We start from the raw sequence: 22,393 nt of genomic DNA, 5'->3' as shown, positions 1-22,393 counted from the left end.
GGGAAAGAGACGAAGGCTACTGCGATCCGACCGAGCAGGCTGATTTGATGGGCCTCCGCGGCGCTATCGCTGAATAGGCCATGTGAAATCGGCAGAAATTTATGACCAGATCGAATGCACTATTTCATGAATGTCTGCCTGTGTGTATCGAAATCAGATTTTCATCTCAAGTCTTACGAGAAGGAAACGTGTCATCCTGGCTGCCTCTCGTTTGAGAATGACTGGAGGGGTCTTAGTTTATAGGAAACCGGCCCAAATCCGTTTAGTTTATGAGTTGTAGTCCCAGGCAGTTGAGACAGACAGTTTAAGGAATGATACCGCTCTCAAACTGATCACCACATCGAAATATAGAGCACGCATTTTGTCCCGGTTGATATAAAAATAAGGACGAGATTGTATATATGTTCAAACGCTCCTCAGTCGTTACATTGGATTTAAACTAACCCTTCTCTTTCAAATATTTCCTGACACTATGTATATTTTAGGCAGTTCGTTTTCTCGTCGTCATCATGCGATACCCCATGCCATTGCATGCCAATGTTTTTCATGCCATGATTCATCTGCAACACTGGATTTCTGTCTTTCTCCCAGTCAATCTTCCTAGTCAATAGATTGACACCACAATAGAATTTTACGCTTTCGAGTTCCGCTTTCTCTGCACAGTACTGGGTTGGGTTACGGAAAACAGGTCTTGTGTGCAACCGACCCTTGATCAAGCCACAACAGTTTTGATAGCAGTGGCGAAGGTTTCAGCGATGGTAAAGCTGATTGGTGTGAAGTGTGAAGAAGGCGGAGCTGCATGGCAGTGTGACCGAGAATATTGAAGGACACCTCCAGCTTCCTCCCGCGCCGGCCCTGATCAGCGTTTCTTCAACATGACCTCGGTCTTGGGCAGCCCTGTTTATCCGCTGAGGGCGCAGGTGACTGAGGCTGTGGTGGTGGTGGGTTGGTGACTGTAGGTCTGATGGCGGCGGTGAGTCTACTCTGATGGCGGTGACTGTAACTCTGATAGCGTTGACTGTAGTCTGATGGCGGCGGTAACTGCATCTCCGATGGCATTGAGATCCGGTGACTGTAGCTGTGACAGCGTTGACTGTAATCTATTGACTGTAACTGCATCTCCGATGGCGGTGACTGTGGCTCTGATGGTGTTGGAGACTGTAGCTGTAATGGCGGCGGTGATTGTTTAGTTCTGATGGCGGTGACTTCAGCTATGATGGCGGCGGTGACAGTGTAGCTCTGATGGAAATGCCTTTAGCTCTGATGGCGGCGGTAACTGTAGCTCTGATGGCGCCGGCGACGGTCCGCTGATGGCGGCACCACATCTGTCGTCATCAGCACGCCGGTGGCGGACGCCGGCCGCGTCTTCGCCGCCGAGAATGACGGATGGCGGCTTGCCAGGGGGTTATAATGGACCGAGATGGGCCGGCCTCGGGTCGGAGCGTGCCACCCGGGCTGCGGAGAGGCCTCCGCCCGCTACTCATCCCTCCGGCTGTGGTTGCAGCGAGGGTGTCGATCGTTCCTTCTAAAAGCAGAGGCAAGAAGATGGGATATAACGGCAGACTCCTTGCAGGTCTCTCAGTTCAATGGCACTGGTTTGTCTAATTCTTCCGTCATTTCCATCTTGCGAGTGATGTTTTGCTGAGCTCCTTGCGATTTACATGGTTTCCAGCCTGCTACCGGATTTATTGCTATTAGGAATTGTGAATGATGGAGATTATGATTGCGATGATAGCAATACTGGCTACGGTGTCCAGGGACAGTGGTGGGTTATCCAAGCAATTCCGCATCACTGGTGATAATTATATCTTATAGCTATGGAGCCGATGAGCTCACTGGATTGGATGGATGTTAGAGATCACGACCACCCTGCTTGCTTGATTTTGTCTCAGTACTTATGACATTGTCCAATGTGACTGTTTAGTGTGCAACATCTTTGCTACTTTTCACAGTCGTTTTTCGCGTAATTTTCAGCCGTCTATTTCACAGACGTCTTTAACAGTCTTCAGATCCCCAGTCAAGTCTACAATGTAATCAGATTCGGTCTTTGGTGTTTTCGTTATTCTTCAAACATTCGCCGCTGCTGAACACATGCATCCGTATAGTTAGAAGAGCCTTCATCAGTTCTCAGAGTCAGTCATCAGTTCTTCAGACTCGTGTTAATCCGCAGAGTTTGTGTCAGTTCTCAGATTTGGAACCAGCGTTCCGTCTCCAAAGTGCACCCCGCATGCAGACACTCATTGCGACGGAAACCATGCCCGGTTCTCTGGAAACTGGAGTCCTTATTACTCTGACTGAACCTTTGGCGTTCCTTGGGTATCTCTGGAAACATTCCCGATCTGTGATTCAATGTCAGAATAAGTGATGGAAAAAGACGTTGTGACCCAGGTTCACTTGCCATTAATATTTTTCTCTAATTTACCAAGAATCACATTTAGTCGGTTTCGTTCACTTTTCACCTGCAATTGGATCACCTTGCATTAGTAGTATCCCTTGACATAGGATTTGTATGCATGTAATACATAGGAAGCATGTCGACAGTTCTAATCGTGGTATGTAGTGCCACGGGCATGCTCCCAAAACCTGATGCAATTTCTTGTGTAGTGAACCGCGTGACATCGAATTACGTACATGTCACGTTGGATTAAACCAATTTCAGACTAACCTATCTGTTTCATCAATTTATTGCCCGTTGATGAAGGGTATCAGATCAGGTCCAGTTTCTAACGGCGAACTGACCGCTCTCTTTTATTACTGGAACTCGTTCCGTTTATATTTCAGCTGCGTGGACAGTTTAATTCAAAACGGCAGTCATTCTTTGGTATCCTGTCAACTTTAAGCAGGATGAAATGAGCCCCGCTCTGTTTCCAACGCATAAGTAGTTTGTGATGAAGTATGGATTATAGTTCTGAAATTTGATTATTTTTCACAACATATGCTCTTATTTTTGTTGGAAGAGAGAGAGAGAGAGAGAGAGAGAGAGAGAGAGAGGGGGGGGGGAGGTTCCTCAAGCTCATTCCTCGACATAACCGTGCCAATCCGATGGAGGTGATCCGATCCTACATCCTTATATCGCCAATCTTTCCAACACACGTACGCACGCACACGTTTCTGACTGTCCCCCGACCACCTCACAATTGAAGACTGCGTTGATTTTTCTGAGAGCTCGGAGAGCCCGTCACTCGACACGGCACCATGGCAGGACGTATGGCCGCCTCTCGTATGGTCCTCAAGGACCGACAGCACCAGGCAAGTCAGCCCATCGAGCTGAACAGACGCGGCAAAAAGGTAAGGACGCCCCGGCGTCTGCGGCATGCTCTGACGTCACACCCACACCGATACATGACGTCACTCTCGAGTCGTTTTGTCACACCGGGTGCGCAGTTGTGCAGGCTCAGAGCGTTTGCTTAGCGCACGCATCCCATAGTGTCGAGTCGGCGGTGAAATTTTGTTGGCCGGGGCCGGGGCGGCCCGTTGTCCGGTTAGTCAGAGCATGTCAAGCACCTCTTTGCTGTCCGTCTGCGGGCGCGGGTCGGCGCGGCGGTGTCGATGGCACACCGGACCCGCCACCGGCACCGAGTAGCTCGGAGGGCGGCTGCTGTAGGTTTGTCACACTGTCAGCGACCGTCGGGTCGCGCCTCTCTGTGCTATGAACCCACCCGTCGAACTTATGTACCATGATTAGACGTGTTTGTCGCGAAGGTGCGAATGCTCCTTTTTCACTGTATATGAGACGATAATTTTCACACCGATTTTGCAATGGCTTTTAACCAGTATTCTGTACCATCACTCAGCATGTCACTCTTTTACAATTTCAACCTATTTGCAGTGCCTTGTTTGTGTGATGTGTGTACTGTGTATTTCTCATTGGGAGCTCGTTATTCTCTTAAAACAAGCATTTAAAATAAATAAACAAACATTAGTTGCTATAATAAAACCACTTACCTTGCCCGTTTCAATGAATGACTAATAACTCAATATTACGCGCTCTTGTGTTAATGAGACGATCAATGGTGTGCATTCGTTTTATCTCGCAGTGATGTTTGAAAGTTGTGATTTATTGAATGATAATATGCCGGCAGCGTTATGAGAAATTAGTGACTCTGAGGTTTTTGCCCCGGAGATTTACTCTCTGTTCCCAATATGGAGACAATTTCATGAAAAAATGGTAGATACTAGGATCATTTCAACGTCAACTGAACAAGTCAATTGTTTTTAAAGCGACACCGTCCGCGGCCCATCAGGCGGCAAATAACCACCTTGAAAGCCGCGCTCACTCCCTCTGGAGCACCCCGCCGTTCGGCCGATTTGCTCGGATTAGAGCCAGCGGCGGGTGGGTGAAGTCGCTCTCCTGTAGTCCCATAGATACAGTTGTGTCACCAGTGGGGGTCGGTGGGTCACGGGGGGGGGGGGGAGTGCCCGAGATGGTCGCCTAACAGGCAGCGTCAGAAGTCAGCCTCTGCCGGGGACGGCCGCCGCGTTCAGACAATCTATATTGGAGCATAGCGACCAAATGTGGTGCTGTTTGGAAGCTCGCCGGCCGCGTCACTGCCTTGGTATGGGAGGGGGACGGGGAGCCAGGAGAGGATGCTCCGAAGGAGATCATGTGGGGCGGGTGATGTTGTTAGTGGCATGATAGTGAAGAGTAAGACACTAGCTGACACGGCGTGACGGCGCGACTCTGTGTGTTTCTGTCTCTGTCTCTCTGTCTCTCTGTCTCTCTGTCTCTCTGTCTCTCTGTCTTTCTGTCTCTCTGTCTGTCTGTCTGTCTGTCTGTCTGTCTGTCTGTCTGTCTGTCTGTCTGTCTGTCTGTCTGTCTGTCTGTCTGTCTCTCTCTCTCTCTCTCCCTCCCTCCCTCTCTCTCTCTCTCTCTCTCTCTCTCTCTCTCTCTCTCTCTCTCTCTCTCTCTCTCTCTCTCTCTCTCTCTTGCACGCGCTGCCGCCGGTCCGTTCTTAGCGTAGATGACGTGCCATTAGATTTACAAATGAAGCTATTCCGCCAGCTTAACCGGCGGCGGCATTAGATTGGTGGGGCCAGTCGGGCCGCCCCGGGGCCCGCTCAATGGGTGGGGTGGAGGGGGCTGGAGAGGGGGGAGACGCCGTGCCGACGCCGTGCCGACACCGTCTCTCATTGGCCGTGGAAAATTTCAAACATCAGAGACGGAAAAGTTTGTCAGTAGTATGAGGTATACGGTAGAGGCTAAGCAGTCATCTGATGCAGATATGATGTTACACATAGTTGAATGGGGTGCTGTGATTGAGGCATTACGTAGAAGATTGTTCGGTAGTCGCTAGACCATTGATGAACTCGTTTCGATTGGTGATGAACTGCTAGAGGGTTGTGCGATCAAGTTGATTTTTGGGTCTGGCCCATTTTTTAAAAGTCAATTTACTATAAAATCATCATGCGACATGCGTCTAAGTCGACTTACTGACACTGTGTAATGCTTTTTTGAAGGCTCACGAAGCATATGTACTATGTAGGTACTAGGTACTGCATCAACAATTGGCGCAAATGCTTCCAAAATTTTGATTGATTTGATCACGAGACGTGATGTGGAAACATTCTGCAGTAAAAACATGCGGCGCCGCCAGCACCACAAAATGTCATTCGTACAAGACCGCAGCGTCGAATCAGTCCGGCTTTTCACTTCACATCAGCTGAGCTCTACATAATCCTTGATTCGAGCAAAGACGCACTCTCAGCTCTCTGAAAGGGTCTGTAGTCGGGAGCCGCACAGTGGCCAGACAGTTTCGCGCCGCCACTGCGTGACCAAGCCCAGCGACTGTTGACATTTGTCGCAGGAAATTTTCATTTGTTTGTATACATACTAAATCAGAATGGTTGCTACCAATTACAGCTTATCTCTTCTTGAATGGTATACAGAGCCGAAGGATATATTATACATTTTTGCCTTACTACGGGACTACGTGGACCGGGATCGTTCGCTGCCAGTTACCACTAACGAGCCCGCATTGGCAGCCGCTCGCTCGGCGCGGTTCTGCCAACGATTCGCCGATCGTTCCCTATACAAACAAATCCACACACAATAGCTGGACGTTTGCCAAATACTAGGATCAACTGAGCCGCACCGCAGACCAGCTAAGGAGCCAAATGACAGCTTTATAGCAAGGGCTGTGGTTGTGACGCACAGTGAAAGGAAAAGCTATACGAGTCCTTCAAAACATCACCGGACATTTTATGCATTTGTGCATTTATAACAAACTTGTACTGCGTAACTGTTAGTTTTGTTATAGTTAACGTGTTTGATCGCACGATTTTTGTCTTTTTCATATTACTCATTAATCGACCCATTGTTTTTTTTTTTCTCGTCGATCTGAATTATCTGTTCCTTCAACCATGTCTCCATTGGCAGCTCTCAGTTGACAAACAATGAGCATCTCTCTCACCGGGGCAGAACCGGGGCATGCTATGACGAACATTCGGCGGTCCACTCTAACCCATCCCCTTAATCTCCCCGTGGCGAAACGACCCAATCTCAAGAGGCCGTGTCCGTACGGGCCCCAAACGGGCCGCATCAGTGGCCTTTTACGATGGCCGCCCGCCCGCCGTTACGGACTCGCGCCTTTGAGTGAGCCCGTAACGGCGGCCACCGGCGGCCGGTCTGTTTAGCCCCAGCATAATTATGTTCCCCTAATGTTGGTAGACGGATTTACATGATGTCATTTACACATAAATAAAGAAATTTTGAACGCCAATGAGATTAAGATTTGCTTGATTTGATGCATTAATAAGCTGCTGGTATTTCGCTATTTTGGTTCCACTGCTGTCGCTTGGCGCTCAACATCTGATACGAAGGCCGGGTGAGGGCGCAAGGTTGGAATTCGGGTCACACTGTTCTGAAGCGAAAGTATGGTAGAGTGGTCATGCCATACACTAGGTGCGATTCTATCATGAAATATCACAAGGAATGATGCACGGTTTGCTGCCACTCCCTTCTGCTAATACTGCTTAGAAATAAACGAGTTTCACAACTACGTTGTAAAATGCTGGCCAGAATGTTGCTGCAGAGAAGCAATATAGATAGATTGATAACCTGTTCAGAAATGTGCATGACGCTAGTTAGTAGCCTGTCGTCTGCAGTCTTGCCACGCTCATTGGCAGGGACGGAGCTAATCCCAGCTGCAAGTGTAGTTCAACCTTGTCGAAACTTTGTTGACCTTCGTTTAGCTCTGGTGGTTCTGACGTCACGTGCAGGGTAACTAACCAGTGCTTAATCCGTTCCCCGTTGTGGTATTCACTTTTCAGCCGAACGCGCCCTTAGGGAGGGGACAGCTTCTGCCCCGATTCAAGCTCTGAGATTGTATTTGAATAATAACGAGGATATAATGGAGAAGGTTATCGCATCATCATTTATTTTCCATCTCAATTTTCTTCATGGGTGAAGCGCTTTATCTTCATAACATCTTCAGCGATTGTTCATCCATCCTTTCAATGTGTCTAGCAGCACTTCTTGGGCCGTTGTAATTGAAGTCTGAAGAATGGTCCGTGAGCTTTATCTAAAAAAGTTGCTCGACTGCGTCAATCCGTTGAAAAATCCCTCCTCTCTGTCCTTTATCAGCTATTCCATCAGACGCTTTGATGATAAAATAAGTCACTGGCTTCCCTTTGTAATATAAACTTCATATAACTGACGTGGAAGAGTAGCCCATGGCATCTCTTCTCCCGTGGACCTTAGCATTATGTGCAATGTTGAGTTTTGCCGAGCAACACATTGCAGTACATACATAAGTCAAAGCAGCTCTGTATAGCTATAATACACTCCGATCAGTCACGTCACAGCAAATATTCGTCCTAACTATGAATACGCTCATCATCACGTTCGCTCTTTCCTCCACTGCTGTGCATTTTATTGTGCATGGCTCCCCAGTCCCCCTGCTAGCCTTCTACTCTTCTGGTACTTTAAGCTTCTGAGCCGAGGACACATGATTCATGAGGTCAAACTCATCATCTTTGCAGGGTCTGTTGAACGTATTCTGAATTCAACTCGTGGCATTTACGGTAACTTTTTGGTACACTTTTTCAACTCTATGAATATGTGAACTATGAATATGTGAACTTTGACACCACAAAAAGTCAATGTTTTGGGTCTCCTTTAGATACTTCACCGTGTTACAGCAATTTTGCTTCAACGCTTGTTTTCGTTGCGCTATTCGTCACAACTATAAGCAACGTCACGGTGGCTTGATTATTCGATATCTGTTCAACTACTCTATCTTCCAGAAGCTGACCGTCATGTAGCCTGTTGTCAGCCCGAATTTCACAGCATATACGGTCGATGCCACGTTGGCTCTCACGTGTCATTTTCTTTTTTGGCGTGAGCATTCTCTGGTCCACTGGAACGTTTCTCGATTAGATTAACCAGACTGGGAGCTTCGCAACGATATCGGGGGTATCTGCATATTCACTCAGGTATGCACGTAGCATGGCCAGTTTACAACGTGCGTAAAACGAAAATCCCACTGTGCCATGGCTCTTGTCTGTTTTGATGATGTAATTACAAACTTTGCGACTCAATCACACCACTGCACAGTGGCGAACAGTTGCCCGTCCGTTTTGAGACGCGTCTCAGTCGGCTATAGGCGTGGTTATTGCAGCGGGTTAGCGCACATTTGGCAGCGGAATCGCGACTCATCAGACTCTGTCGGCGCCGACCGGCTAAAGAGCAGCGCTTTGAAGGTAGCTCGCGACGGATGGCGAGAGGGCGAGGAAAGGTGGACGGTGGACAGCCGACTGTGGACGGTAGAAGGTGGGCGGCGTACGGTGTACGGCGGACGGTGGACGGTGGACGGCGGACGGTGGGCGGTGGACAGTGGACGGTGGACGGTGGACGGTGGACGGTGGACGGTGGACGGTGGACTGCTGATGGTGGACACCTGACGGATGACGGTGGACGGTGAAAGCCGAAAGGATGATAATGACGGCGGACGGTGGACGGACGGTGGACGGACGGTGGACGGACGGTGGACGGACGGTGGGCGGACGGTGGACGGACGGTGGACGGCTGACGGTGGACAGCGGATGGTGGACGGCTGACGGTGGACAGTGGACGGGGACAGTGGATGGGGACGCCTCATGGCTGAGGGTGGACGGCGAACCTCATCCTTCTCGGCTCTCTGAGAAGCAGCCCGCCGTCCGAGCCGACCGTTGGACCCATCAATCGGACGCGCTTCAGCTGGTCCGCCACCGAATATAGGCCGCGCAGTGAAGTGGGCGCGTCGGACGATTGGCTTGACTGGCCAAAATGGACCGGTGGTCACCGAGACTATACCCTGACTGGACTGGACTGCTGGTCGGTGAGACTGCCTAGACTGGACCGCTAGTCGGCCAGACCGCCCACTGCCCAGACTGGACTGCTGGTCGGCGAGACTGCCCAGACTGGACTGCTGGCTGGCGAGGCGGCCTAGACTGCACTGGCGATCAAAACGACTTCCCACGTGAGACTCGAGGCTGTCGATTGGCGGCCCTCGGCTGTTGATGTCAATCTGCGGCTCCCATCCCATCTGCGGCTCCTCATTTTCCCGCCTTGCTTACCGTCTAAAAAGCTCAGTAGAGTCTGGGGCATTTCCTGCACATCTTTTACGTTCACAGGCAGTGCTCGCGTCGGAGATAAAGCTCCGGCGATTTCATCCGATCATAAATGGTGTCTTATCAGATACTTGATGCTGAAATTCATTTCTGTTTTTATTTTTTTTTAGAAGGAAATCATGTTAATTGAATGCTCAAACCTATAAAGAGACTAATGCTAAATGGATACGTCTGTTACTTCATTTCGAAGCATTCCTGACACAGGAATGTTTGACTCTAACAGGCTTTAGAACGTTGCGTTGTATGCTATTCTTTCTTAGTCACACAAACGTCCCTACGGCACGTATGGAAAAATGGTTGCATCGCTACTGCAGTACTGCGCTTGATTTCTTATTTTCAATTTGGAGTTACACAGTAATACTCGCTGTCATGTCAAATTCCCAGCCTGTAGAAACTAATAGATCATATTTATTTCAATTGAAAAACTGATGAGCCTTAATTCAAATGCATGAGCATTAGGCCAAATGGCCAAGTTTGTACCACACAAAATGTAGGAGTGACTCATTAAAGCCACGGAAATGTTCGGGGCGGACCAGGTCGAGCCCCACGTATGGAACGAGCTGCTGTTAGGCCGCTGGATTAAAAGAGAAATCGCCGGCCAGCCTGCCGAGGGCAGACGCTCTGCTGAGGTACGTCGGCTGCACCCTCTGGAAATGGTCCCGGCAGCGTCCGAGCCCGGTTAGATAGTTGAGGGAAATCTCAGAAAGTCCCCGGGCAAAATTATCATCCACGGCTGCGCTGCAGGGCGCGGCGAATATTCTTCCACTGAGTACGTTTTATCATGCAGCCCAAAAAGCACAGGACGCCAGCTGAGGCCGCCCAACCTGAGCAAAATGAAAAAAGAGACGCAGTAGATAGATGACAATGTATCCACTATCCAGTATCGTCAATGACTATACAGATGATTGTATGGTCATCGATCAATGCAATGAAATAATGTATGTCGGAAATCCTGTGGAAGCTATCATTTCACTGTGGTGCACCTAAGAAATTTGTGAGAATATATTACCAAAGACGTTAGAAGAGCCCAACCGAACTGAGGCATGGCGATCGGCTCTTACAAAAAGTATACGCCATAAATAACGCCGAGTCGCCCTTACCAGTATCCACCTCATCTGTTACATCCATCCAAAAAGAAATCCACTCCTCTACACACAAGTTGTTTTTAAATAAAGGTTTTTCAGAAGATAGTTTGCGTTCACAACTATCATTTTCGCTTACATTTGAAGCTGGATATGAAATGAACGATGGCCCGCTCACGCGGCCCCCTGCGGCGGCTCGGCGGCGCCCGCGGTGCGTCGCATCTGTCGTCAGAAGCGCTACCATCAGGCGGCCAGTCTGCAGAGTCACCGAGCGGCGCCGATGGGTAAATCGGGCGTGAGCCGCACCGGCGGCAGCGCGTCCGCTCGGCTGAGCCGGCCGCCGCGCCGCCCGCTCGCCATGTCACCCTTTGTCGGCGGAGAGATGATGTGCGGCGTCCTTCTGAGGGCTGACGGCGTCCTTCTGAGGGCTGACGGCGTCCTTCTGAGGGCTGACGGCGTCCTTCTGAGGGCTGACGGGGCGGTTTCTGAAGACGTCCACCTTCTGCTGCGCCCGTGGCTGCTGCTTCAGTTGGTGATATCATTACAGGACTGTAGCTGAATCTGCTGCGAACGCAGCAAGCAATTTACGGGCTGTTTAAGAAAATGAAATTAGGTGGCTTGTTGCTTTTAGGCTACAGCTTCATGATTCACCACGCATTGGTACGGCAGCAGAAGATGCGAAACTCTAGTGACGACATGCGCGTTGTAGTTTGCATTTGCGTTTACACAGTGAATGTACATAAGCGACTGATATTTATATTTGTATTAGAGCCTGTGGAGATTCAGTTCTCTCGGAGCTCGAAGACTGAAGTGATGGCGACTAATGGAGGCATTGAAAGCTTGCCGAGTGTTTGGGAATTCGAGTTTGGAGAGCATCTTTCCGGTTGAACTGCTCAAACATTCACAAGATGACATTGCAGCACTGTGTCTTTGCCTTTACCTATATATTACCTACCACCTAGAGGATCGTGTGTCAGAACTCAGAGCGGATGACGGCGTTACAGTTACACTGGCTGCCCCTCTGCCGACTGCCTACGAAAACTTTCGTGGTATCGCTCTGAGCGTTTCTCTGCCGGTGTCTCGGTTACATTCAGTCGTCCAATCTGATAGATCGGCCCGAACAAGACCGAAAATGGTCCGGCGCTGAGCCAGACAGAAGGCGCAGGAATGGAGATGGAGTCGGGAGCGGGAGTCGCCGACCGGGGCCCGGTCGGTCGGTCGGAGCTCCCACGGTGGGGAGGGCCGGGCGCGGGGCGGCGGCAGCTCGGTCACACCCAGGCCGCGTGTCGCCCGTTCTGGATTAGCGCGCCGCCGCTGGCTGGATTGTCGCCTTGATTGGGGGCTTAGTGGGAGGCTCGATAGAGTGGAACCGCTCGGTGACACGGGGTGGAATTGGGAGGGACAGGGAGGGCTGGTTAGTGCGGCTCGGTGAAATGGGGATCGGGCGTGACTTGGTGGGAATAGAACACCTGGATGAAACAGGACGACGCGGGGAGAAAGGGTGGCTTACTGATGCCGATCGGTGGCTTCAGAGATCGAGCTCGCTGCCCGTAAGCACTAAGTGGTGAAAAGCAATCCTCTTAATCCTCTGAACATAAGTTGCTAAGCTTCAGCTCTGTAACATCTTCCAGCTTGAAACCGTTTATGCAAACTTGCGTCAAATACGACGCCGTCTTTAGGGAAATAGCGTACCCGCGTCCCGTGTGTAAGACACAGGAAGCTAGACGAGGCTGAAGTGCACATCTCTGAAGATATCTTCCCTCCCACCCTTTGTCAAACCGCAGTGGCGCGGTGTCACTCGCCTAGCGGAGTTTATTCAGCTCCATTTACGGCGTAGGAGAGCCGCTGCTCGCGGCCAAGTTCCGCTCGGAAGTCGCGGGGGGCTGCACCGGTGGCCAGAGTGCGTTAGGAGCGCGCTATCGCCGGTGCCGAGAGTGCGTTCGTAGCGCGGTAGCGTCAGAGCCACCACCCCGACCGGACCTGCCGCTGGCCTTCTGCCGGAGGGGAGGCAGACCAACCGGACGGCAGCCGACAGTTTCATTTGGGCCGGGCGGCGGCCGGCCGGCGGCGCTCGGCGGGAGGCCAGCGGTTGATGTGCCGCCGGGCCACCCGGCCAACTTAACGAACCGGCTGGGCGGGGCCTAATGACCACGGAACGGCTGAGAGACCGCCTGCCGTCCCAGCGCCGGTGGCTCAGAAAAGGAGGCTGACGGCGAAACGACTCGCGGACAGCCGCGGTGGTGGGAAATGACGCAGACACGGGACGTTTAGGGATCGGGTAAATGCCAAGGGGCAAGCGCACAATACCTATAGCAAAGCGCAAAATTACCTGGTTTCATTTTTTCATTTGCTTGATGAAGTTCTTACGACTGACCATTTCGGGGCTAGGGGACGAGAGGATATGGGCTATATAGGGGCGAGTCGATCACCGATTGGTGCGACTCAGACCGCAGTGGCTAAACATATCCTGGTGGAACGGGATTGTCCTGTTGGTCCAGGTCCAGGTCCCCCAGCCGCTCCTACAGTCATCCCGAAGAGGGCAGGGGTATGGCTCTTTTCAGATCGGTTGTTTGGTGCCTCGTGACCGGTTCGTCAGTCCGGAACTTCGGATGCAAGGACTGTTCTGTGATCGTAGACTACGTAGCATATGGGCGGGGTAGGTTCTGATGGTAGAGTAGGCTGATGTGCTGAATATAAAAATGTCAAACTTAACGTTGTCCTGACCAGGGCATGTCATTTGGTTTCGTCCAGTCTCTGAGGTCTCAGACAAACCCCGTCTTCTGACTGGCACCGTTTTCCGACTGCCCCGTCCTCTAGCGGAAGCTCTGGTTCATGCGCTGCCCGCTAGGTGACGGAGGGTCGCCGTCGAACCTTAACGCTGTCCAAAGGTTCCAAAAGCTGCCGTGGTGAGGTCTGAGGCCTGATATGTGTGGTGATTTAAGTGACCATCTCACCTTAACATTAGTTTTTAGTTGAGATAGCCAAATTGGGCTCACTGGCCTGCACTTACCGGTTTAGACAATCACAACATCGAGAAAGGCTTTAATTTGGAGATATTGAAATTCAAAGTTGCAGCACTTTGGATTCAGAGGGGCTAATGCATTTGAATGTCCCCTCTGAATTTGTGACGTCAGCGCAGAGCTAGCGATTTTAAAATCTTATACTAACATCTTTGTGAAGCAGTGATGGTATATGCTGTTTGCAGTTTGCACGCAACATGTGCCGCATTTTAAGAATTAAGATTCAAATCACGGGCGTAGGAACGTCATGAAAAGTGGGTGGGCCACCCTGTCAAGGGGCCTCCTTTTCCAGGGGGCCTCCTATTTTCAGGGGCCTCCAACTTTTGCCTCGTTCTGCTGGCTGCTTTCAAGTATGACCTCCAAATCTAGCTTCTGAGATCGGGCAGATGTAGGTACCCAGGGGCGTAACCGCTTAAGCGAACAGTGCGGAAAGTCCGCACCATTTTTTAAACTTATTCCCCCTCCAATTTTTTTTTTAGAATCTATTTGCCGCAAACGGCGCATGACCCCTGAAAACCCTAACACAAATGTCTTCCTCGTTTCCCAGGTGCCCCCATTAGCTTCATAGGCAGTAGGCACCCTCTTTGGCATATAAGCGCCCTATGATAGTCATCAGAGACATCCCTATATGCCCCACAGTCGCCCCGTTGTCGCATGCAATGTGCGCCGCTTATCATAGGCGTCCCTCTTTTATGGACACTTGAAGGCGCCTCTCTTTGCCATGCCGGCGCCCCTGTTTCTTATGAATGCACCCCATGGCATTGATCAATTGCATTGCAGACCTCTATTGCATGCGGACGCCCATATATGTAGGCCTCAGAGGCGCCCCTCTTTCGCATTGAGGCGCCCCTATGGGCTTCATAGGCGCCCCTCTATTGCACGTAGGTGCCCTTCTGTCTCAGAACCGCTCCCCTTTGGCATGCAGACGCCCATCTTTCGTACGGAGGAGCCGGCAGCCGCTCTGGTTCTTAGAGACGGCATGGTGCTCCCAGACGCAGATGGGGCTCTCGGAGTCGACAGTGTGGGACCTTCAGTCGCTGATGGGTGCCCGCCAGATGTGAACCCTCGGAGACGCCGGTATGGGGCCCTCACAGATGCCGCTATGTGGCCCTTAGAGACACCGGTGTGGAACCCTCAGATATTTCAGTGTGAAGCCCTTACAATTGCAGGTGTGGAGCTATGAATGCGCTGGCTTAAATCTCTCAGAGGCCGGTACATGGACATTAGAGCTCAGTGAGAGCTTGTGTGGTGCCTTCAGTGGCCTTGAGGAGCCGTTAGACATCAACATGGTGCTCTCAGGAGCCGGTGAGTCCTCAGAGTCACCGGTGTGGGGCCTTCAGAGCTCCGAGATACTGGTGTGGGGCCCTCAGATGTACCTATAGAGCCTTGAGATGCAGAGGTATGGTGGCCCACAGAGGCGCCGGTGTGGGGCCCCCAGAGCCACCGATATAGGGCCCTAAGAGACACTTGTATGACCCTCAAAGGCGCCGCTGTGTGGCGCTCATAAACACTGGTGTGGAGCCATCACAGGCGGGTGGAGCCGTTAGAGGCCGGAAAGGGCCCTTAGACGCCTACAAGGAGCCTTCAGAAGCCGGCGTGGCACCCTTATGGGGATAAGCGTGTCTACTTAGGAGCCCTTGAGGTGCTCTCATGAGCTCGGTGGGGCCCTACCGAACCGAAATATGGCCACGGCCAGTTGCCGCCGCATGGCTCTTCGGACTATCATTCTCAGGGGCCTCATCTGCCTAGTTTGAATAGAAGGGCCTCTCAGACCATCAGTCTCATGGGCCTCCTCTGGCTAGTATAAATAGAAGGGCCTGCGCCCTGCGCCTGTTAGACCATCAATCCTAGGGGCCTCCTCTGGTTAATACAAATAGAAGAGCCTCTCAGACCATTAATCTCAGGGGGCTCCTGTGGACAGTATAAATAAAAGGGCCTCTCAGACCATCAGTCTCGGGGGCCTCCCTAGAAAAGTGTAAATGTGGATAGAGGGCCCCCCTCAGATTCATTAGGAGTGGACCTCTCTGACTATCAGTCTCAGGGGCCTCTTGTGGCCAGTATGAACATAACAGCCTCTCAGACCATTAAGGGGATAAGCGTGTCTACTTAGGAGCCCTTGAGGTGCTCTCATGAGCTCGGTGGGGCCCTACCGAACCGAAATATGGCCACGGCCAGTTGCCGCCGCATGGCTCTTCGGACTATCATTCTCAGGGGCCTCATCTGCCTAGTTTGAATAGAAGGGCCTCTCAGACCATCAGTCTCATGGGCCTCCTCTGGCTAGTATAAATAGAAGGGCCTGCGCCCTGCGCCTGTTAGACCATCAATCCTAGGGGCCTCCTCTGGTTAATATAAATAGAAGAGCCTCTCAGACCATTAATCTCAGGGGGCTCCTGTGGACAGTATAAATAAAAGGGCCTCTCAGACCATCAGTCTCGGGGGCCTCCCTAGAAAAGTGTAAATGTGGATAGAGGGCCCCCTCAGATTCATTAGGAGTGGACCTCTCTGACTATCAGTCTCAGGGGCCTCTTGTGGCCAGTATGAACATAAGAGCCTCTCAGACCATCGGTCTCAGGGGCCTCTTCTGACTAGTGTGGATAGAGGGCCCTCCCAGACCACCGGTTTCAGGGGCCTCCAGTGGCCAGTTATATGAACAGAAGGGCCTCACAGCCATCGGCCTCGGGGGCCTCTTCTGACTGGTGTGAATATGAGGGTCTCTCATACAGTTCATTCATTCAGTTCATTGTATTTTTTTCCATATGTAAACAAGAACAACGAACAAAACAATAGAGGATTGGCGCAAAAGCAAAAAGCTTAAATCAAAGGCGCCTCTCCAATTAAGTTAAACAAAGAACACATGACCAAACCAAAGTATCAGAAAGCGTCGACCCCGCCCGAAACCCGCCGAGCCAAAAAAGCAGACAGTACCCGGCCCCAGGCGACGGACGACTCCAATCGGGCCAGCTTGCGTCATAGTGTCATGTTTTGTGTTTTGTAATGTAGTGTAGTGTTATGTAAGCAGTGTGTTGCATTAATATCAATGGTACTTAAATGCACTAACTAAACAGTTATGTTGTATTGGTAAACCGATTTGTCTCTACAATAAATGTCTGAAGGTGATGGGTGATTTGTGTGCCTTGATGCTTGTTTAAGTCTTTTGCAAAGAGAAGGGTATCAAGTTTTAATTTTGCTGAGAAATTGTCAAAATTTGGAGTGATGATTCGAACTGCATTTATAAGTTTTACTCTTTGTGTATGGTAAAGTGGGCACCAGAGTATGAAGTGAGTTGTGTTCTCATCGTGATAACCGCAAGCACATACTGGGCTGGGTGTGTTGGGGTGTTGTATATTGAACAGGTGTGCCTTGAGAGTCGTCATGCCCACTCTCAATCGTGTGTGTAGTGTGTTACGCGTTTTGTTGCCGAAAGAAAAGAAAGTGGGTGGCTCTGGTGCCCCAAATCGCTGCCAGACTTGACGAGCAAAAGCGGAGCGGGATGAGGTGTTACGCAATGTGTCTGGGAGAGTATTCCAGAGTCTTATTGTCGAAGGAAAAAAGGCTCTATAGAAAGAAGTGAGATTGGTAGGGGGGAAAGTAAGAGATTGAGCATTGCGAAGTCTAAGTCCCGTGGCGTCTTGTCTGGTTTCTGTCAATATGTCTTTAATGTATGAAGGGAGAGGAGGATGATTGAAGTAAATTCTGTGAAAGAATAGAAGCTTATGAATTAATCGTCTTGTCTCAAGTCGTTCCCATCCTAGTTCGGTAAGTAATGCGGTAGTTGGTGTTCGATAAAGCGTCCCTGTTACAAGTCTGGCACAGCGGTTCTGAAGCGTCTGGAGTCGGATGGCGTCAGTTGATGTCAAATGTCCGTCGTAAACAATATCACAATAGTCGAAATGAGGTGTTATATAGGTAGAGTAAATGTTGTTCAAGACTGGTCTAGGAAGAAGCTTAGCCACGGGATATATCGGTCCTAGGAGAATGTTAATTGTCCGAATGACGTTATTGATGTGTGCGCGAAAGTGAAGGTCCGTCGAGAGTGTCAGTCCGAGATGTTTATGACTTGTCACGGTCGGTATGTCCTGCCCGTCAAATGTGAGTGCTGGAGGACAGCTGTCTCGTCGGTTTGTAAATGTCTGTTGTAGTGTCTTTTTAGCGTTGAAGGTGATGGCCCAGTCAGTCCCATATCGTTTAATCTCGTCCAGGTCGTTCTGCAAGGAGCGTCTATGATCCTGACTGTCGTGGGGATGGGAAGAGTAAAGTGAAGTGTCGTCAGCGTAAAAGAGAGCGTCATTTTTGGTCTTGTTTGATAGATCGTTGAGGTAAATTAAGGCCAGAAGAGGTCCAAGCACCGAGCCCTGGGGGCAACCGGATAGTATTTTTTGGGATGATGATAGACTGTTTCCAACACGAACAACCTGTTCGCGATCTGTAAGGTAAGAGTTAAGCCAGGCTAGCAGAGAACCGGAAATATTGCACTCGATTTTGCATTTTAAAAGGAGTCCATCATGCCAAATTTTATCAAAATATTTCGAGATGTCAAGATAGATAGCTGTAAAGTTTTGACTTTTGTTTAGAGCAGAGTATAGCTGGTGAGTTAGATACAAGAGCTGAATTTGTGTGCTATGGCCCGGACGATATCCACTTTGTTTTTCTGAAAGTAAGTTGTTTCCATTCAAATGAGAATATATCTTGGAAAAAACGATTTTTTCGAGAATTTTAGAGAGATTGGGAAGAAGACTAATAGGACGATAGTTTGTTGGATCTGAGCTAGATCCCTTTTGCTTGAAGATTGGAGTGACACAGGCTTTTTTCCAAAGTGAGGGGAACCTTCCTAGTTGAAGTGATTTGTTAAAGAGTTTGGACAGAGGTTCAGCAAGTAAAAGTGCACACATTTTTAATAATTTGTTAGGAATTTTGTCCGGGCCTGTTGCCTTGTTGATGTCTAAGGAATTTAGAATTTTGAGAACTTCGGGCTCGGTGACTTGGACATCCGTTAGCGGAGGAATAGGGGGAACAGGAATAGGGATTTCAGGCATTTGCAAGTTGTGTGTGTCTAGTCGAGTCTGGGATGCAAAGTGGTCATTTAAGATTGTCGCTTTGTCAAAGTCGTCTGAGATTGGTATGCCGTCTTGATTTATAAGCGGTGGCATGCTACGATGAGTCCTTTTTCCGATAATACTGTTTAAAATTTTGTAATATGATCGTGGGTCCTTTTTATGGTCAAGAAGTTTGTCAATTTGGTTTTGTATGTGTCTATTTTTAAGTCTTTGGTTTGTCTCTGTGGTCTTGTTTCGCTGTCGTCTCCATCGTTCCCAGTCATCGTCCGTGTTACGTCTTTTTGCTATGTTGAAAAGCCTATTCCGCTTGCGTATTTCTCGTTTAAGTTCAATGGTAAGCCATGGTTTGTCGTGAGATTTTATTGTAATTTTCCGACTTGGAATGGCTGCTTTGGCTGCAGTTAATAGAGCGTCAGTCAAGTTATATGCTGCGTCGTCCAAGTCACAGTCCAAAAGTCTGTCCCAGTCAGTGTCCATCAAAAGTCGTGTCAGTTTGTCTGCGTCCATATGTCTGTAGTCCCATAGTTTAATGGAATATGTTACGCTGGAGGGGCGACTTATGTTAAGACAGGCAAATATTGGTAAATGATCAATTTTTGAAAAAGGAGGAAGTGTACCACTGTCAAGGACCATTTCTGGGTTTGATACTATAAGAAGATCGCGTAAATTGGTAACACTGGTGTCTGCATAACGTGTGGGTTGATTAATGAGCTGCTTGAGGTTGAGTGAATAAAGTTCATCCTGTAGGGTAATTTCAAATGGTGTTACGGGGCTATGGTTAAATAAGTCTGAGTTGAGATATGTGTTTCCAGCATTAAAATCTCCCAAAATAACAATATTGTCTGGTGAGTGGACTTGAGCTAGGGTTATGGATTCGTTTAAGTTTTCTAAAAAATTAGTATGCTGTGGTGCGGTCATATTCGGAGGAAGGTATACTGTGCACACTATTACACTAAATTTACCTAATTTTATCAGACACCAAATCCATTCATAGTCGTGATGTTCGAGATGAAAGAGTCGTTTAACCGGAATATTACTGCGAACGTACATAGCCACCCCTCCCCCATTTCTATTCCTATGTTTAGTTAATGGGTCATGAAAGTTGTCAAGGGTGTAAAGAGAAGGGTGTACTGTGTCGTCAAGCTTTGTCTCAGAAAGTCCCAGTATGTCGATCTCGTGAAGAGAGGAAAAGTAGGATAGCTCGTCAAGTCGGCAGCGAGATGTGATGGAATTTATATTTACGTGTGATACGATGATGTGGTTGTTGTGGCTTCCGCTTGAAGATCTAGAATGTGTTGACGTGTCTGGTGTAGACGCCGCCGACCCAACTGAAGCAGCCCGGCACCCGGGACCTGAAGAAAGTGAAATGACGCTCAGCAGATGTCGGTGGCGCGGCGACGGGCGATAAACAGAACATTCACATAACAAAACAATCAAACAACAAGACCAAACAATGCATATAACAAAATAACTCAGATAGACGGTAAAATTAAACGATTTAAACTTACGGAAACTGACAAAAACAAAAACAAAACAAATGGCAAAGCAGAACGTAGCAGAAAGAATACACATGGATAAATACATCTGAACTCTAAAACTACTTGCATTCACTGCTGACACTTAAAAGAGTACCTTACGTCACACGAAGAGTTTAACAAACCCAAGCCGACGCCCCGACCCCCCCCCCCCATCCCCATCCCCCAGCCGCCACCCCGGAAGCCCGGTCGTAATCCCAGATCCAAACAGCCCCCCCCCCGTCGCATCCAAACCCCAGCTCTCCCTCCCCTCGGAAGCCCCAAGCACAAGGCAATAGTACCCAAACACTTGATCACCTGTACCGCCCACTACACGCCGACCACCAAACCAGCGTCGACGGAGACGAGCGACGACCAGAGACGAGCGAGGACGTCAGTCGCCCGTCTGAGGACCGACGACCGTGGACGTCAGGCGGGCAGACAGCCGGCCGCCGGCACCGCCAACGGCGCAGGCAGCCGGCCACGACGCCGACAACGAGCAGGGACGGCAGCCAGGCAGCCGGCCGCCGGCACCGACGACCATGGCGCAGACAGACGACCGGGGACGCAGACGGACAGCCGCCGCCGTCGGCACCGAACACAGCGCCGGCAGAGACGAGCGGGAACGGCAGGCGGGCAGCCGGCCGCCGGCACCGACCACGGCGTCGACGGAGACGTAGACAGCGGGGCTCAGCAGGCGGGCAGCCGGCCGTCGGCACCGACCACGGCGTCGACGGAGACGTCGATCAGTCTCAGGGGCCTCCTCTGCCTAGTGTGAATATAAGGGCTTCCCAGGCCATCAGTCTCATGGGCCTCTTCTGCCTGGTGTGATTATAAGGGCCTCTCAGGTCATCAGTCTCAGGGGCCTCCTCTGACTACAGTGTAGACTGTAGATGGATAGGCCTCCCAGACCATCAGTCTCAGGGGCCTCTTCTGACTATTGAGGATAGAGGGGCCTCCTCTGACTAGTGAGGGTAGGGGGCCTCGGCTAGACCGCCAGTGTCAGGGGCCTATTCTGACTAGTGTGGATGGAGGGGCCTCCCAGACCACCAGTCTCAGACCTCTGACTAGCGGATAGAGGGGCCTCCCAGACCGCCAGTGTTAGGGGCCTCCCCAGACCAGTGTGGATATTGGGGCCTCCTCAGATCCACTAGGGCCTCTCAGGCCATCAGTCTCAGGGGCTTCGACTGCCAAGTATGAACAGAGGGCCTCCTTGGATCCATCACGGCCCCTTGGAGTCCGTGCGTGGGGATTCGTGGAACTTATTTTTACCGAGTTTGTTTATTCTGGAAGGTGACGACGTCCTCTCAAATCGAGACGAGGGGCCTCGAGTAAAAAGTGGGTGGGCCAAAACACATGGTTGGCCCCCCCACCTCGAAAAGTGGGTGGGCACTTGCCCACCTGGCCCCCCCCCCCTGTTCCTACGCCTATGATTCAAATGACGTCGTAGGATCAGCGAACGTCCCGGAAAATAAACAAGAGTGATTTTCTAATATTTCAAAAACGGTAAATATTTTCCAATGAAATTTGGTAGATATTCATTTTTGCTCACTCTGAATCATATGACACCTAGTTTTATGCCAATTCATTTACTTGTTTGAAGGTGGGAGGGTCCCTTAAACAAAACATCCACTTCAAATGGATCACAGAAGTGATTTCAAATTACGAACGCACTATCTGGTGCGAAATTCGTCACACTTGACTGTGACGAATTTCACTTGACTCACAATATTTACCTACCTTCTATCACTGGTCAATCATTGGCTATGTGCCTTCCATTGTACTTTTTCTTACAAGCTTTCTGAGTCACCTGTTACGGCGAATGCTTATATAAAAAATGTCTCCCGTCTTTTTGGCATCCACAAGACCAGTTTATACCTACTCATCCTTACTTGTTCTGGTGCTGGCGGCCATCCATCCAGGTAACTTTTCAGGGCAGTTCTAACCGGAGCATGCCCTGCAGTGTTCTTATATAAGCGCCTCAGTACGTGGCCTCTCCCACCGCAGCTTATCTGTCCTTCGGGACGGACTCAGCCGCTGAGGGGCGCAGTCTATGACGGTCCTGAACCCGTCACTGCAGGCATCCCACGCCATGACATCGCTTGAACCAATAT

The 22,393-nt window shown here is 50.1% G+C and overlaps 1 protein-coding gene across 3 annotated transcripts in view; it reads left to right on the top strand.

Moving 5' to 3' along the window:
- Positions 1-22,393, top strand: part of LOC122376670 (neo-calmodulin-like) — a 125,755-nt gene that overhangs the window by 69,750 nt on the left and 33,612 nt on the right. Inside the window, exon 2 of one of the 3 annotated variants that reach the window (XM_043356587.1) lies at positions 3,144-3,288. The exons of the other annotated variants lie outside the window; for them this stretch is intronic. Coding sequence (XP_043212522.1) covers positions 3,196-3,288 — 93 coding nt within the window. The 5' untranslated portion in view covers positions 3,144-3,195. The remainder of the gene's footprint in view (positions 1-3,143; positions 3,289-22,393) is intronic. 3 annotated transcript variants of the gene reach the window in all.

This window comes from Amphibalanus amphitrite, unplaced genomic scaffold, assembly GCF_019059575.1.
Source record: "Amphibalanus amphitrite isolate SeventyFive unplaced genomic scaffold, NRLGWU_Aamphi_draft 000042F_arrow, whole genome shotgun sequence".
Classification (NCBI taxonomy): domain Eukaryota; kingdom Metazoa; phylum Arthropoda; class Thecostraca; order Balanomorpha; family Balanidae; genus Amphibalanus; species Amphibalanus amphitrite.
Note: the sequence above shows the minus strand (reverse complement) of the source record. Positions and strands in the feature narration are given on the sequence as shown.